Source organism: Heteronotia binoei, chromosome 3 (assembly GCF_032191835.1).
Source record: "Heteronotia binoei isolate CCM8104 ecotype False Entrance Well chromosome 3, APGP_CSIRO_Hbin_v1, whole genome shotgun sequence".
In the NCBI taxonomy this organism is placed as follows: domain Eukaryota; kingdom Metazoa; phylum Chordata; class Lepidosauria; order Squamata; family Gekkonidae; genus Heteronotia; species Heteronotia binoei.
In genome coordinates this window covers 155,631,799-155,649,788 of record NC_083225.1, presented here as the reverse complement: position 1 = coordinate 155,649,788, position 17,990 = coordinate 155,631,799, and the positions used below count along the sequence as shown (strand labels likewise).

The window sequence follows — 17,990 nt, the reverse complement described above, 5'->3', positions numbered from 1 at the left end:
CAGCAGATGTACGTGACAGCGATCTATAAAAGCTGAGGGATATTTTAAAGCAAACATTTAAAACCATTATTTAAAATAAACATGCTTTTAATATTTAAAAACTCTTTAAAAATAAACAAAAAAACCCCTAACACACACATACAAACACATATTTAAAAAGGCTTGATAACTGATACACTTCATGTTGAAAACAGCTGAGGGTCAGTTAAAGGATAAAGGAAGGAGGGGAAATTAGTCTATGTAATTTTCAAAGAGCTTACAGTATCCTCTAGGGAAACATTTTGGGAGGTGGGGTGGGATTTCCAAACTGCTCTATTCTCCTGTCTGTGACCTTCACAGGCTCCCAGTCTTCTTACTATTTATTTATATGCTTGATAAGAACCTGATTTGCACCTCTCTTCCTTTGATTCTCCAAGACATTTCAGGCGGAATTGTTTTGGTGTATGCTTTTTTTTAAAGCATATATATGACAAATAAGAACACTCATCAGAGATCTGTGATTGACTGGTTGCAGCACCCCATTTGAGGTCACATCCAGGGGCAAACCTAGGTTCATCCCTGCATAAAGTGAAATATCCCTCTAGAATTACTTTAGGGACAGATAACTGGCTGAGAGGAAGATTACTGATTCCTCTCCCTCCAACTTTAAATTCAACTTAGAAGATTCAGTGGATGGTTTTTGTTCACATTCAGCATCTGGATGATCCCCACAGATGTACAGCTATTTACAAGACCATCTACACCTGCCTATTATGTAGGCAACTCACTACCAAATCCATTCCAATACCTTACACAAGATACACCTGAAAGATTTATGATGGGATTCACACCAAGTCTCTCTGCTCCAACTCCTCTGTCTCCCCCCCCCCTTTTGTGATTTTCCTTATAAATATCATATGAAGAAGTGAGCTGACTAATGTAATCTCAGGCTAGAGTAAATGTTAGTCTTGAAGTTCTGATACATTTTGATCCACAGACAGGACCAAGAGTTTTCACACAGGACCAATTATCTTGTACTCCTTGGTGAACCCTTTGTATTCCATGGTAACTCGTACCACTTTTTAAAAAATTCCTTTCCCCCACTGCATATGTCTTGGCTTGCTTACTCAAATCATTTAGAGCAATCTGCAATGCAGCTATTCCCACTGGAATACCTGTTCTCTATCTCAGGGGTGGCCAACGGTAGCTCTCCAGATTTTTTTTGCCTACAACTCCCATCAGCCCCAGCCAGCATGGCCAATGGCTGGGGCTGATGGAAGTTGTAGGCAAAAAACATCTGGAGAGCTACCATTGGCCACCCCTGCTCTATCTGAACCATATTTTGGTCTGTATTATATAAGCTGCTAAAATGATATGTAGGTAACATGTAGGTGGTCCTGCTTTTACCCTGGGGGCAACAGTAAATGAATTTTTGGATCTGTGTCAGCTCTGACTCTACCACAAAAACATTGGTAAGTCAGAACTACAAAAACATTGGTGAGGGGAGAAAGTGTTTTGGTCCCGTTTCATTACAGATGCCAGATTTCAGAGCTTTCTATCAGCACATTCTACTGCACACAGTAGCCAATCGACAACTGCTCTGGGTTGAACTAACAAGATTAGATGCAATTTGGGATGCAAAGATTCCAGAGGCAGAAGATCACATGAAGAATTATGGCTAGAAGGAGAAAAAACTGTCATATAGGTTCTCTAATACCTTTGTGCAGTTGGCAGCTTTGGGCTCCAACCCATCCATGGTCACCAGATCCTTTAGTAGACTGGTTTCTTGGTAGCCTCCTTTCACTCCATCCAGCTTGAAACTGGCATGAGGTTTCTCCAGGATCAGTTTGATGTTGATGGCAAAGCCTGCCATGTCAATGGCAAAGGGCCGGTTAGGATCAAAGACAGTTTTCCAGCCGACCACTTTTCCTGCTGGGCTCACTTTTGGGGACTCAAACCTGAGACCACCCACAAAGGCAACTGGCCATACGGAGACCTTCTTTGTGTAGCGCATCTGATTGTCAGAAAGAAAACAAAGCATTTCCAGTCCCTTGACTGTGCACTCTTGCCCCCCTCCCTTGGCTTCTTCCACCTGCCCCCCTTGTCTTGTTTCTCCAGAACAACCATTTCACTGCTTGACCTTCTCCTGCTTTCTTTCTCCTGACTTTTCAAAACCTTCTGCTGTTCTGCTCCACCAATTCCTCTTAAGAACTAGCCCTTTCCCTGTCAGCCCCTACTCCACCACTACCTTCAGTATTATGTTTCCCTGGTCCAATGAAGGCCTTCACTGGCAGGGGTCTGGGTAGGGTTGCCAGCCTCCAGGTGGGGCCTGGAAATCTCCCCCTTTTACAACTGATCTCTGGTTCAGCCTGCTTTGGCGGGGAGGACAGGATATAAATCCAATAAATAAATCAGCCCCCCTGAAGAAATGCTGCTGTTTGAAGGGCACTTGGTGTGATTGGTAGACTGATCAAAGCCACCAAGTAACACACAGTCTTTGTCTGCAAAAATATATATTACAAGAATTGTGTATAACGCATAATAAACAAGGCAATAATGATAAAGGTCGGTGGTGCTAGGACCTTTTAAAGTAACAGAAACCCCAAAGGAGCCAGAAACCCCCGTCCCCAAATGAATAGCTATGTCCAAACTTGGAAATAATCCAACTGGAATTCACAAAGTGGGTGCTCATTATTGTATTGTTTATTATGTGTTATACCCAATTCTTGTAATGCAAACTGAAAGTTGGTGTATTACTTGGTGGCTTTGATCAGTCTTCTGAAGAAAATGGCTTTGAAGGGTGGTCTCTATGGCATTGTACCATGCTGAGGCCCCTCCCCAAATCCCACCATCTCCTGGCTCCACCCGCAAAGTATCCAGGTATGTTCCAACACAGACCTGGCAACCCTAGCTCTGGGAGACGAACCAAACTTTTCATGTGCCTCTCTAGGAAGGTTCATCTCACTGCTTTAGAACTGCTAATCTAACTGCATTCATCAGTCCCAACATGTCACAGTCTTGCTATCTGTTAAATGCTATCAGATCTCTTGATATCCTAAAACGTTCATTTAAAATCTCCTGTGTCATATGGATGGTTGGTGTCTTTACTTGTCTATCTCAATAATAGGGTTGCCAGCCTCCAGGTGGGGCTGGAGATCTCCCACTTTTACAACTGATCTCCAGCCTGCAGAGATCAGGTCTCCTGGAGAAAATGTCTGCTTCAAAAGGTGGACTGTATAGCATTGTACCATGCTGAGGCCCCTCCCCTCCCGAAACCCTGCCTTCTTCGGGATCCACCCCCAAAGTCTCCAGGCATTTTCCAACACCTACTCAATTTTCCAACCTTACTCAGTAATGTGCTGTGACCACAGCAGCTATGAAGACACAACAACTTAAGAAGACTCCTTCAAGATCAGATCAAAGATCAACCTGTTCCCAAGTGCAGCCAGCCAGACAGCTTGGAAAGTCCCATAGTCAGAGGTACAAAAGCCCCTGGTATTGCACAATCAGCAGTAGGTATTCTACTGCCACTGAACACAGAGGCTCTATTTAGCCCTCATAACTAATAGCCACTGATGGACATATCCTTCATGAACTGGTCTGATTCCCCTTTAAAGCCACAAGGACAAAGCACCCACCAGTGTTGCTGTATCACGGACAGGGGTGAAGAAGAAGAAGATATTGGATTTATATCCCGCCCTCCACGCCGAAGAGTCTCAGAGCGGCTCACAATCTCCTTTATCTCCCTCCCCCACAACATACACCCTGTGAAGTGGGTGGAGCTGGAGAGGGCTCTCACAGCAGCTGCCCTTTCAAGGTCAACCTCTGCCAGAGCTATGGCTAACCCAAGGCCATTCCAGCAGGTGCAAGTGGAGGAGTGGGGAATCAAACCCAGTTCTCCCAGATAAGAGTCCGCGCACTTAACCACTACACCAAACTGGCTCTCCACCTGCAAAGCCTCCAGGTATGTTTCAACACAGACCAGGCTCTGGGAGACGAACCAAACTTTTCATGGAATTCTAGCAGGAGCTCCTTTGCACATCAGGTCACACACATCTGATGTAGCCAATCCTCCAAAAGCTTACAAAAAAGAGCCCTGTAAGAGCTTGGAGGACTGGCTATGCTAAGGAGCTCCTCCTAGAATCCGCCCCCCCCCCCGATCACAGACCAACGAGATGCAACAACTATCATCCTGAGTCTCTTACCTCTTCAAAGAGCTCTAGGCTATAGGTGTTATCATCATCAGCAAAGTATACAACACCTTCCGGTGGTGGTGTGTTGCGGAAGTTTTCCCTCAGCCAATGCAGTCCGAGGTTCCTTTGCAATGTGCCCCTCGGCGTATGAGATGGGATCCAGGACAGACCTACTTTCAGACTCTTCGGAGTCTCAACGTTCAGGTGAGTAAAATTGAGCCCCGCCTTCTCCAGCAGATTGGATACTAGGTTGGTCCTTCGAGGTGAGTCCTCCACCACTACCCAATGCAGATTCTGCACATGGAGGAAAGTATTGGCTAGCCGGGTAAGCTCCGCCTTTTGCACTGGTCGGGTGTAGGTGGGCGTGATCACAAAGATGGCAGGCAATGTGTCTGACCATGGAGGAGGCCTGGCATACACATAGCTCCGGATTATTTTGGCAGTTGTCCCCACGGCTGGCTGTCGAGCGCATGACAAGCCTTCTTCCCTCATAAGAGATGTACTGTTGAAGAGTGATTTAGCTGTCAAATTTTCATCAGTTTCTTCTAAGGCAAAAGGAAGAAAACTATTAGAGAGTAAAGCACAAACACCATCAATGCCCATCTCCCTGTCAGTTTATATCCAGACTTCATCCCATCCCCTTTTGTGATCTAATTCTCTTCCCCTGTGGCTGTTTATCGTTTGATCAGTTGTAAAGAAGCCCCAGAGAAACACCAAGTTAATTAAGACAGCAGGGATGCCAAGGTTGATGGAAAAGATGCTTGCAAAACTTCCTTTGTAAAGGAATACTGTTGTTAAGAATCTGCAGACAAAGTCTTAGAAAGGCAAACTTCACCACAGAGCTTTGGAGGAACATGTTTGAAGATGACACGGCAGGTCCCCCCTTGGTGAGGATGTTCCTCGAGTACTCTCTTTGAAACCTTGTGTGGAAGAGGGACTTCCTGGGACTCAAGGAGATAAAAGTATATGCTAGGGTACACAGAGGGAATTTTTAAAGCGATAGGCAAACTCCACTGGGCTCAATTCAGAACTAGGTTCAGTAGACTGAGCAACTGTGTTGAACAATCAGAAACAGATTTATTTTTAAAAGCCCAGTCCTGAGCTTCAGAACTCCAGTGGTGGTCCTGATGCTGAAATGGAGAGTGTAAACAGAATCAGAATGGGGTAATCAAATTGGAACCTGCAGGGCTTTTGAATAATTCTCCCATTCCTCTGTTCCAGCATCCACCAATCACCCACCCCAAATATGCTCACCTGGCTTTGGCTGCTGTATAGAGACAGGGAGGAGATGTCTCTATCCCGTCTTCCCTCTCTTGTTCTGACAACACTGCAGGTGACAGGATGCCTGTGAAACATAGTTCCTAGGGCTTTCTAATGTCTCATTTTCCAGGCTTCCTGGGAGATCCTGCCACAGCAGGATTTAAGGATGTGGGGGAGAGCTGATAGATCCTGCTCACCCCCCTACTACCGCTGCTGCAGTGGCTGACAGATGGTCGCAGCAGCAACCAGGCAAGTGGGTTGGAGAGGGGAGAAGGTAGAGCCTCTCTCTGTTTGGATTAAAATTTGAGCCAGAGAAGAACTCATGGATTGTAACTGCTTGCTTTGGATTGGCGGCAGAGGCATAATGGCCAGACCAAGTTTGCATTCCAAGCCTAGACATCACTATGTTTTCAGAGCTCTAAGGTTGGCAGGTTGCAGCCTCCCCAAAATGTTTTTTTTTAATTAATAGTACTGCTGCAGTAGGAGATGTTGCTGCTTCTGCATCCTCTATCTCTTTTCCATAATGGGATATCTTGTCTTTCACTAAGCAATGTGTGTAGACTGTGGGGAGGGAAGGCAACTAGCAAGATCTACCAGGATTTACCTTCCGCTGCTGCAAGAGAGGTAAAATGAAAAACCTTCTCTGGTTGTAACCTGGTAAACAGTCAAGCATTTCACAGTGCAACCTTATTCCTAGCTACTGTGGTCTAAGACGAGGAATTCTCAATAGGACTGAACTGATGGTAACATCAAAGTAACAGAACAAGAATAAGAAATATTCTTAGAAATGAGAGTTAATGCGGCTGATTCCCAGGGAAATGTCTTTAGGATTGCTGCACAAGTGATCTTAGCCCCATAATGCTTTCAATATCTAACTCACAAGGTTGCTGGAAAAAGAAAATATGGGTGAGGGGGACCATAACAATTCACTTGGAACTCCTTGGAAGAAAACCAGGGCAAAACTGGATGAAGAAGAAGAAGAAGAGGAGGAGGAGGAGGAGATTGGATTTATACCCTGCTCTTTATTACCCAAAAAAGTCTTGGTGTGGTTTATAATCTCCTTTTCCTTCCCCTCCCCACAACAGACACCCTGTGAGGCAGGTGGAACTGGAGGAGCTCTGACAAAAACTGCTCTTGAGAGGAACAGCTCTGTGAGAACTTGTGACAGACTCAATGTCACATCAGCAGGTGCATGTGGAGGAGTGGGGGAATCAAACCCAGTTCTCCCAGGTAAGGGTCTGCGCACTTAACCACTACACCAAACTATTCCACCATTACTACTCTGAATCTTGCATTATTGTGCTTCAGATTCCCCATAACAACACTATCAGGAAGAAACTGTAGGGGGTTTTCACGAGGCCAAGTGACTGCACTTACTTCTCAGAAGGCTGAGGTAGCGAGTGGTGGGGTACTGGTGCCATAAAGTGAGGAGAAGACCCCATGGCAAAGCAATCAAGAGTGTGGTGAGCAGGTTACGTCTTCTCAGCATGCTGCAGAGAGCTTCCAGTGCCCGGGCATCTCCCTACCTTCCAAAACAGAGCAGGAAGTGGGTTATACAGGTGATACAGGAACAGCAGACATCAAGGGGGATCGTGCAGTTGCCCAGTGTTTGCTCAGTGGCACCTGTCAGCTTTTCATCTTCCATGAAGTGACATACTCTTAACATATTTTGTCCACACAAAGGTTAAAAAAAAGTTTAAAAAATCCTGAAGCCAATCTCTTGTGGTTTCATACTGACTCTGGCTGCTTTAGTTAGGCATAAGAAACTGTAGACTGAACAGAATGTTACATGGACTTGGTATTTTAATTTTTGAAAGCTTAGTCCTTGAAGGAATATATATTTATAGCAAAACCAGTGCAGAATTAATTGACCGCTTCCAACCACAGGCAGCTTGAAATAGCCTGTCATGACCCAGATAGGGGTGCCACCTGATGCTGCCACCACTCTGGATTTATGGTCCCTTGGGAAGGCCCAGAGTACCCTCCCAAGCCCAACAAAAAAAATGCCCCTTTTAGCTGAGAAACGCAGGCGTGATGACCAGGCAGAGAACGTTAAAAGATAAAGGTTTAACAATACAGGGATGGGTATTTAAACAAGGCAAAGTGCTTAACAGATATAACAGTGTATAAAGGAAAATGAAAATAAACCCTAACGCGGCTACTTGGATGTCCCCTAGCCTGTTAGTTGTCAGGGCTCACAGCCCTTTTCCCCAGGCTGACTGCCTGTGACTCACTCTACCTTCTGAGTGAGAGATCCTTCTCTCAGCCACAGACTGTCCTCCCAGCCTGACTCTGAGAGAAAAGAATGCAGTTCCACAGCACACACAGTTTATTTATCCCTCTCCTCACAAAATCCGTGGACAGATTGGTTACAGCAGGCACCAGCATTGTGGGGATTGCAGACTGCGTCTGCTTTCTACTCCCACACTGATCTCTAGGCTTAGGGCTCCCTAGGCCTTGTCTCCTAGTCCTGCACAGATCATGACACAGCCACTTACACAGAACTGTCTGTCAACTCTCTGGAGAACTGTCCTCCATAATGAAATATTCTTGAATTGTTTGCACGGTAAACTGAAGCTGTAATCCTACACTCTTCTACTTCCAAGTTTGTTTCAATGAACTCAGGGGACTTGCTCTGGACTAGTTTTGCACCAGTTCAGGCTGTTGAGACTGAAATTACTAATTTCGCACAAGTATGTCTCAGCCCCTGTGCTTACCAATATGGGGCACCTGCTGCTTCTGCCACTTTTAACAGAAGTTCTGAGTTCATTTATTTACAAACGTGGACTTGTGATGAACTCACAGGGGAAGGGAATTCTCCCAACCATTGTACATCCCCTTTTCTTCTTGCGGCTTCTTTCTGCCTCCTGCTTTTCTCCCCCTTGCTCCTTTGTCACTGTTTACTACTTCTCTGCCTTTTCTTCCCAGAGTGTGTTCATGATGGGTGTTTACCTGGTTAAAGGCTGAGCTTGTGTATGCCCTTCTTTCTCTCCTCTCCACCCAGCACATTCAGACTGAAGATCAATGTCTTCAACTAACTTCGATTAGTTGTGATGTCTGAACAGAGGTGTCTTAATAAACTGACTTATTCACACACTACACAGCCTACATCTCTTCCATGTGTCCGGTCAACAAAGACATCCCCTGGATGCAGACCCAGCGCATCTGAGTAGGCCAGATAGGCAGCCACCTAGGGGTGCCATCTGGCCTATAGGGGTGCCAGGCGCCCCTCCCACCCCTACCCTCTCCCTGCAGGTGGCCAAGCAGCCTGTGAGGGAGGCCGAGCTGCCAGCAAATAAAAGCAGCTGGTGGCAAGGCAGGAAGGAAGCTCTCAGCTAGCTCTTCCTCACCACCACTCTGCTCTTCCCTTCGCTTCCTGGCCTCCTCCAGGCTCAAGCTCAAACTCCACTCGCTGCTCACAGAGGCCCGGACCAGCACCTGCCTTCACTTCCCTTCCTCCCTGGCCCAGCAAGGGAGGGTACCCAGTGGCCGGTAGGGGTGGTGGTGCGGCATGGTGGTGGGCGCACTCCAGTGCATCAACTGGGGCTTTCCAGCGCCATGCTGAGGTGAGGAGGGAGGAAGGGTGCACAGCGGGTGGGAAGCCGGGATTGGGATGGGCAACTTGCCTGGGGCAGCAGCCAAGCACCAGCAGCCTGGACTTTAATTCCCAGGCGTGCAGGGTCCAGTCATATTTGGGACTGCAGCAAACTGGGAAAAGGGCTGTTAAAGTTAAGTTTCTGGTTTCAAAACTGGATAAAAGAAATGACACATGCCTAGAAACATCAGAGATTAATCATATGTCTTCCCACCAAGACGTCTATTTGGAAGTTGTAACAAAGTTCCTTTATTTCCATAAATGCATCATGTAAACTCAAACCAGGGTCCTTGAGCCTGCTTCTCTTGGGCCCGTGCACATAAAATAAATTCTGTTTCTTCTGTCAAGGAGTCTCTAGTTTGGGGTGTGGTTGTTTTCAGGTGCAGCCTTTAGGGTGACCCGGCATGTCCAATAGATTCCAGGACAGGACCTTTGGGGTTAGGAAGCAATCTTTCTCCAGGTCAGTTTTGCCAGAAATTCTGGAGGATTTTTTTTTTTACTATCTTCTGGGCATACAGCCGGGTAACTGGTGGTGTGGGGGGAGGTATTTGTGAATTTCCTGAATTGTGCAGGGGGTTGGACTAGATGACTCCAGAGGTCCCTCCCCACTCTATGATTCTAAGTCATAGCCAATTTATGGCAATCCCACCAATGGGTTTTCAAGGCAAGTGAGAAGCAGAGGTGGCTTGCCACGGTCTTCCTCTGCAGCATCTTCCTTAGTGCTCTCCCATCCAAGGACTGACCATGTTCAAATTCTGAGATCTAACAAGATCAGACTATACCATGCTGCCTTCCCTCCTGGGATATAGGTTGCCTGTAACTTATTAAGAGGGAGGGGCTGTGGCTCAGTCATGGAGCATCTGCTTGGCATGCAGAAGATCCCCAGTTCCATCCCTGGCATCTCCAGTTGAAAGGACCAGGCAGCAGGGGATGTGAGATACTGCCTGAGATACTGGAGAGCTGCCACCAGTTTGAGTAGGCAGTACTGCCCTTGATGGACCAACGGTCTGATTCAGTATGAGGCAGCTTTATGTGTCCAAGATACCTACATCTGAGGGTCATGATTGAATGGAGTTAAAGAGCTACACCACCTTCAGTCTCAGCACTCTGTGTGAGAGAGGAGGGAGGAAACAATTGAGTCTGACAAATAACCAGTCTGTGCCTGTCATGAACAAACTCCAATTCAAGCTGCCATGAGCTGCCACAAACCTCAAGACAAAGGCTCTCCTCCTCACATTCAGCAGGACATATAAAGATCCTTGATTATAGCAAGTATATTGCTATTATATTTTAGAGGTTCCAGGGGGCTTCTACTTCTGCAATTTCAGAATTTTGTTGGCCCTGGCCACCTTCTCTCAGTGGCCCCGATTCCACTTTGTTTGCAATACCTAAATCAAGCCAAGATTTCACTCCACCTGGAGAACAGAGCCTGTAGCACATCCAGGGTGCCTATTATTTTTAGTGGTTGTGCTACGCTGGACTGTTTCTTTCACCTGGAAGTTTAGAGTGTTTTTTAATGCCCACATGAGAGAAGAAAAATGTATCTTGCGTAGCTTTTACCACTACTGAATCTCCAGTCTAGGAAAAACTTCACATCCTTTGTGTTCTGCTCAATGTGCAAATGTGAAAAGATACAGGAGCCTCACCCCCTCCCTCACCCCAAAACACCCTGGTGGCAAGCTTGCTGAACAGGCAAGTGATACTAAAGCCAGAGAGCAACCTGATCAGCCATGTTACTGCAACTCACCAGTGATCTCTCACAACAAAGGACATGCCTTGATACCAATGGGAAGCGAGTCTGCCTGCTTCTTCACCTCCTGGCCTGCCTGGTATCTGCTGCAGGTCTGTGTCCTCTGAGACTCTCCTCAGGGGAGGGGTGCATATGCTGGGCACTTCCTTGTGGGCCTTCTTCCACATTCCTACCTGTCAAGTAGTGGCTGGGCTTCCTCTAGGGACCTAAAAGGAGAGAGAGAAAACAACTCCCATTAACCAAAAAGGCAGATTTCTTGTGTGCTTAGAAGAAATATGTAATCAGGGCCATTCTTGGTAAGAAATTCCAACCAGGGTCTTTAAATTAGAAATTAAAAGGTAGACACCATACTCGTCTCCATACACTTATCAGATACCTGCACTTCCAGAAGCATGCCTCCTCAGTTCTCCAACCTGCAGCACACCCAGACGAAGCCTACTGTAGCATCCTTTGACAAACCTGTTATTGTGTTCCATACATTGTTTTCTTTCTGCTAGAGGTATGCACATCTTTCAAGCCTTTCCTCACACAACTCATTTTCTTGTTCTCTAAATCTTTTCCAATTTGGCAACATGCTTCTGGAAGTGCAGTGCCTATAGTAACTGACAAAGCTGTGGCAGTATGCAATGAGGCATATGATTACCACTCAATTTTTGGAGATGATGGCTTAGATTTTATGACACTATTCCCCTGAGGCTTCATTCCGGACACTACACAGGCTTTACTCCACTATGGTGCTCACTTCCTCTGCCACTAACACCTCTTTGTGTGTAAGAACACCTTTTAAAACCTCTATCTTCTGCTCACACAAGTACTGGTGGCAGAGGAAGCAAGCACTACAATGGAGGAAATCTTCTTTAGAAAAGTGCAAGGAGAACAATGCCATAGGATCCAAGATGTTTTCACAATCTAGAATGGCATTGGCATTTTGTGCTGCAGTGTCACATGCCTGGCTTCTCTGTTGTTCACTTTGAAGCCAGTCCTCATTATCTTATATTTATGCCATTGGTCTTCTTGCCAGCATTTCATTAGTGCCCCCCAGCAAGATTTGCAATGACATTTAATCAAAACTGCATATTGCCAGAAGACCTCCTATCAATTATAAATGCTGTATTTTTAGCTAATCATCTACAAAGGATGGGGAATGTTCAAAATCAGAGCAAGACCATTTTCACAGAGTGTAATATTTACATGAGTGTCAAAGAACAGATAAATGGAAGAGATGGAAATAAAAATGGTAAACTGCAAACCTGAAATGTTCTGTTAGAGACAGTAAGCACAGCAAAGGCAATGAGACAGAATAGAAACAGAAGGTTAGAAAACAACTGATGTAAATGAGGCAGGAGGAAGCATAGAGGATGATTTTTTTTTTTTAAAAATGAAAGACTACAGGGAGATGTCCACAGCTGGCAAGACTACGAGAGAAATGATTGTGTGTGTTTAAATATATCAGGAACAAAAGACATCTGAACAATGAAATACTGCGTCTCATTACTAGAAGCAGAGGGCAAAACGGCTAATAGTGATGCAGAGAAGACAGTTGTGTTCAAAACAGTTTTCCGGATTATGAAAAGAAGCAGGATGATGCATTCATGCCACATAATGATGACAAACTATTTCCTGTTCCAGTCGTTTCAAAGGAGCGTGTTATATATATAGGGGCACGCAGATTGAAATGAGTAGACCTTGATCTCTTCTACAACATATTCCATGTCTTGGAATATTTGCAGGGGGGTGTAGAAAAAGCCCAGCAGGAACTCATTTGCATATTATGCCACACCCCTGACCCCGCCATTGTTTCATGTAGGTATTTTATAGAAAAGGCCCAGCAGGAACTCATTTGCATATTATGCCACATCCCGATGCCTGCTGGAACTGCATTCCTGCTAAAAAAAAAAAAGCCCTGCAGGGAAGAGCATTTTGAGCAACAATTTCACCTGCGCTTTTTCTGTTTCCTCCAGATATCTGCATAACTGTTATCTGATCATGTATAAGCATTCCAATATTATCTATAATTGTTGATCTTTTTAATAATTCCAGAAGTCAGATCCACAATACCTAAATATACTTGTCCCTTAGAACTGATACAGAGGACACAGTCCTATCATGATATGAGGGCTGGGGACTACTGAAACAACTGGGCTTAATGTTGATGTCTGTGTTGTATTGTGGCTAGAGGGGCTATATGACTGGCTTGGAGCATCTTTTAGGGGCCTTTCCTAAATAACATCTGTTTGGAGTAATTATTTTCAAGCAGTGCAGAATACCCTCAGAACAGTGTTGAACTAGCGGGGAGGAAGTGAATGTGGCTGATTAGGGGACCTTCAAAGATGTTGGCATATGGGAATATGTGTTAAGAGTGTGCAAGTTTGTGTTTAAAGAAACATGCAGGCATTATATATATATATATATACATATGTGCAAAAGGTGACTTTCTATGATTGTGAAGTGAAACTATGAGCATGGAACAGGACACAATGAAAAATTCATGCTGGGCTGGCAGACAAAAACATTTTGTAACTTCCTCTAACCTGCACTTTGGCTTACAACTGCATTCATCATTCATTGCCATTGCCCTGCACTGTGGAAAGACCTGGTACCCCCCTTTCCAAACATTCCCATGTTATGCATTTCTAAGCATATGCATGTGGATAGCAATGTTTTACTTGCACTATGATTTTTCTTTACAGAGATACACAAAGAAGAAGGGGGAGGGGGAAGCTGCAAGACATACAGAAATGGAAAACAGATGACACACATGGAGACAATTACTGTATCCTCCATCCTCACATATAAGATGGGACTGATGGACAGATATATGCAGGAGCTCATGGCATGCTTCTGAACTTCTAAACTTCTTGCTGTGTCCTATGGAGAAACCTGAACATCCACCAATTTAGCTCATGTTCTGTTCACTGGTCATGAACAGGGAGACAAGACTCCTTCCCATCATTTAGCTGTTTGCAAGCAGTTTGAGCCTGTTTGTCCGCCTGTTATTTTTTGCATTCAAACAGTACAGTACAGAAGAGTGCAATTAGCAGCATTCACAGATCTGTCTTACTGCACGCTACTAGGCAGCCAGTTGTATAAATAAATAGTAAGCAAATCAATCAGTCAGCTGGTGATAATAAACAAACACGGTTTTGGAAAAAAAATCTTACCCATTTGGTATTCATTTCAGTTTGTGTTATTAAGGTTATTTCACGTGTACACATTTTTAACAGCTCCCCTTGCACATCATTTGATTAACTGACCTGACCATCCATGACCCATGGGGGGAGGACGATTTCATTTACTGTTCAGGTGCAAAGTTAACAAGACTCCTCCACCACAGCTACTGCATAGCCACAAAGCTGTTCAACAGCTGTCCAGCTCAGGTGATAGCAAACCAAAGAGATATGAGGTTTGGCTTGCAGCTGATGGTGGTTGCGGAAGATGGGCTGTTCACCTCCTGAAACTGTTTGTGGCATCCTTAATCTTATGCTGAAGGCTGGAAGCAATGAAGAGATGACAGATGCATTTGGGGGTTGCTAAGGAGATGTTTATAAGGGATTAATTATTCATTAGCTGGAACAGTTGTGCTTTGCTTGTTACCAGAAACAACTGGGCAACCAGAGGTACCTGAGCACAAATGAATTGTTTCTCATTTTTGGCATCCACCACATGACCTGGCCCAGTAAACATGTAGAGATGCTGCCTTTTCTGCTCACAGTCTTGTGGTCCCTTTTAATTTTACTTCCTTCTGCATCTTCACTTCTGTCTCTCTTCCTGCATTTACAGGATTTTAAAAACATTTCCATTTGACTTCTCCAAGAACTTTATATAACTAATGATTTTTACATCTGGAATCTGGATCTTCCCATGTTCCATCCCAATTACTACCCTACTTTCAGACTTATTACCAGGAACTGCGTTTTATGGAAGGTAGACAAAATTATTCTGGAGCAGATATATATCTGGCTATCTTACTGCTTCTGACACCATATATAGCTACTGTATAAATTCCTTTCCTATTATTATTACTTCATTGATACCCCATCTTTCTCCCCAAAAGGCACCCAAAGTGGCTTACATCATTCTATTCTTTTCATGATATTTTCACAACAACCTTATGAGGTAGGTTAGGCTGAGAGACAGACTTGCCCAAGATCACCCTGCAAGCTTCCATGGCAGAGAAGGGATATGAATCTGGGGCTCCAAGATCCACCTAGAGTGACATGCTAACTACTATGCTATATTATCACTGGGACAGAGATATCTTGGAACTGCTCCTATCTCAGCTTTTGTTATACCCCCCTTATTCTCATCTTTACCTTACTCTGAATATTTTTGATCCATCTTTACCTTAATTATTTTGAACATCACATTCACATAGATTTGGATTAGATTTTAAATGTATGCCACCCCAATAACTATCTTGTTGACTGGGGAAAGGTAAATGTTTAAAATAAATGCTTTTATTAAGGGAATGTATAAACAGCTCCACATGAATCTTTGAGACTGCAAATTCTACTCATCTCGTCATTCCGTTTCTAGGGTATCATCAGACCTGTATAAAAGATGTCTCTACTTTCTTTTTTTTTTGTTTAAAACAATTTTATTGGTAACATATAGTAATAAATCTATTTCTTACATCTTTAACAACTTCTTTATCTATCCCATATATTACTTTCTACCCACCCCTCCCCCCATTACTTGACCCCCGCCGGTGTTATTTACTTAAAATGCTAATATTTAAAGGTACCCTTAACTATTAAGACAAAAATTTATATTCTTCTTCTTTCTAAAACTTAATCATTATCAAAAATTGTCCAATGTCCTTTTATTTTCCACTTTTTTTCTACATATCTTCTAAACTTTTTCCACTCCATCTTAAAAATTTCTAAATCATTGTCTCTTAATATTCTTGTTAATTTGTCCATTTCACTCCATGTCATAACTTTTATAATCCGATCCCATTTCTCTGGTATTTTTTCTTGCTTCCATAACTGCGCATATAATGGCCTAGCAGCTGAAAGCAAGTACCAAATTACAGTTCTATCTTCTTTTGGAAATTTTTCCATTTGTAATCCCAACAGAAAAGTCTCTGCAACTTTCTTAAATTCATATCCCAAGATCTTAGAAATTTCTTGCTGAATCATCTGCCAATACTTTTTTGCTCCTTCAAAAGTCCACCACATATGGTAGAAAGAACCTTCATGTTTTTTACATTTCCAACATCTATCTGGAATCTTATTGTTCATCTTTGCCAATTTTTTAGGAGTCATATACCATCTATACATAATTTTAAAACAGTTCTCTTTAATACTATGACACGTCGAAAGCTTCATAGAATTCTTCCAAGATGTCTCTACTTTCTTACCAGCAATCCTGCACCTGTTTTTCTTTAAAACTCTTCTATTCTAAGGGATGTTTTAGAACTATTCTTTTAAGTGTACACCTAAAAGGTTGGCTCCTATATGGTTTCCTACTCCTTCATTCCATTCCTAACTTCAGCACCTGTTTCATATGGCTTTTGCACCTGAAAGTTCCACAATCACTACACAGCCTTTCAGCTGTCAAAGGGGGCCCCTGTCCTTTCTTTTTCCTGCAAGAAAGTTGATGTGATCCAGCTGAGAGAATGTAAAGGCTGAATGTGACAGATAAGTGTTTGAAAAAAGAAAGCCAGGATTGGTTGCAGCTTTGTTTTCCAGTGTATGAAGTTACAAACCTGGGTTTGGCGTTAGAAAAGTCCTAAGATTCAGTGGACTAGAAGCCTGAATAGCCTGGGGCTAGTCAGAGCTTGGAAGCTAAGCGGGAGTGGCTTTGGATTTGGATGGGAGGCCACAAAGAAAGGACAGCGTTGCTATACTGAGGAATGCAATAGCAAACCACCTCAGTATATCTTACCTAAGACTCCTTCCTCCAACTTAAGCAACTACTCTGTTGGAAAAAAGGCCACTTGAACTGGAGGAGGGCTCCCTAATCTGAGGGAGGATTTCAAACTTTGTTTAGCGGAATTGTATACACTGCACATGCTAATATGTTGTACATCCCACCTTGATATTTTGTTGGGCTGCTTCAAGGTACATTGTCACCCTTAGCAAGGCACACCTATTGACTTGGACTCAGTACTGTGCAAATGGAAACATAAACAGATTTAGCAGTTCTGTTTGTACACGACCTCATGCAACATAAAGCATTTTTCTCCCTGTAATGCTCAGAAACTGGTTTTACAAGCAGAAATGCAAGTGAGGATACAACAAGTCTGATTTAGGATTACAAGCGGTTACCGCAGTCTTTTTCTTGCATTGCTGCTTGCGCAAGAACTGTAGAACAAGCAGAAACATCACACTGGCTCCAACCCACTGTCTCCACCTATGTTGCTGCTGGGTCAGCAATGGACTTAGCCACTGTGATGCAACCTCCTCATGCCAGCCCAAAGCATCGCTTGGGTGACTTGACCAGGGAAGTAGCTCTGACTTTTGGGTTGTACAGACCGCAGAAGTTTGACCATCAACTCTACAGAGTAATTTGTCAAAGGTGGGGCAATTCATTTTGCCTTTGTTCCATGCAGCACAAAGCACACCAAGAGAGACTGTGCAATCTAGAAGAACCAGAAATGAGTCACTTCATATTCATGTCCAATTTAATCTCCCCCCTCCCCTTCCCAAGCTTCTCCGTCTCCAACCTCCTATTTTGCTAGTACTCATGGCACCCTTCTTTACTAAATGCCTCTAACAATGTTCACTGGTCGCATGATGGATGCCTTCAATATGCTGCGGGTAAGATTCTTAAGCCGATTTCCAATTATGCATGTCTCCATTTAATTTCACCCATCAATCTTCTGCTTCCCTTTTGTATAGAGACATTTACAGCAAAGTTTCATAATTAAAAGTTTCAGATTCAGCCTTAAAACAGAACCCCTCTCTTTACCTTAAATGCTCCTGTGGCCAACATGATTGTGTGCATGTGTTGTTTTCAGAGGCACGTCATAAGAGTAGTTTAAAGCGAGTCCTTGGTTAGAAGGCAAAATCGTAGAGAACACAATTATGTACTGCTGTACAATTACAAAACGAAGAGTATCTGGTAATCAGCAGCCTTTAAAGATTTTTTGTTAGTTTTGTTGAACGCAGTGCTTTTTGTTGAACATAGTGCTTCAGAGAAGCCATCCTTCAGGTTTCAGCCCCTTCTTCTATTAGGAGATAACACTACAATCCTAACAATGCTTACT

The 17,990-nt window shown here is 43.8% G+C and overlaps 1 protein-coding gene across 1 annotated transcript in view; it reads right to left on the bottom strand.

Annotated features, from left to right (window-relative positions):
* The window catches only part of LOC132568642 (galactosylgalactosylxylosylprotein 3-beta-glucuronosyltransferase 1-like), an 80,254-nt gene that overhangs the window by 19,441 nt on the left and 42,823 nt on the right, over nt 1–17,990 (bottom strand). The window contains exons 2-5 of the mRNA XM_060234665.1: nt 10,775–10,983; nt 6,810–6,958; nt 4,185–4,717; nt 1,697–1,993 (exon numbers count right to left, since the gene is read on the bottom strand). Coding sequence (XP_060090648.1) covers nt 1,697–1,993; nt 4,185–4,717; nt 6,810–6,921 — 942 coding nt within the window. The 5' untranslated portion in view covers nt 6,922–6,958; nt 10,775–10,983. The remainder of the gene's footprint in view (nt 1–1,696; nt 1,994–4,184; nt 4,718–6,809; nt 6,959–10,774; nt 10,984–17,990) is intronic.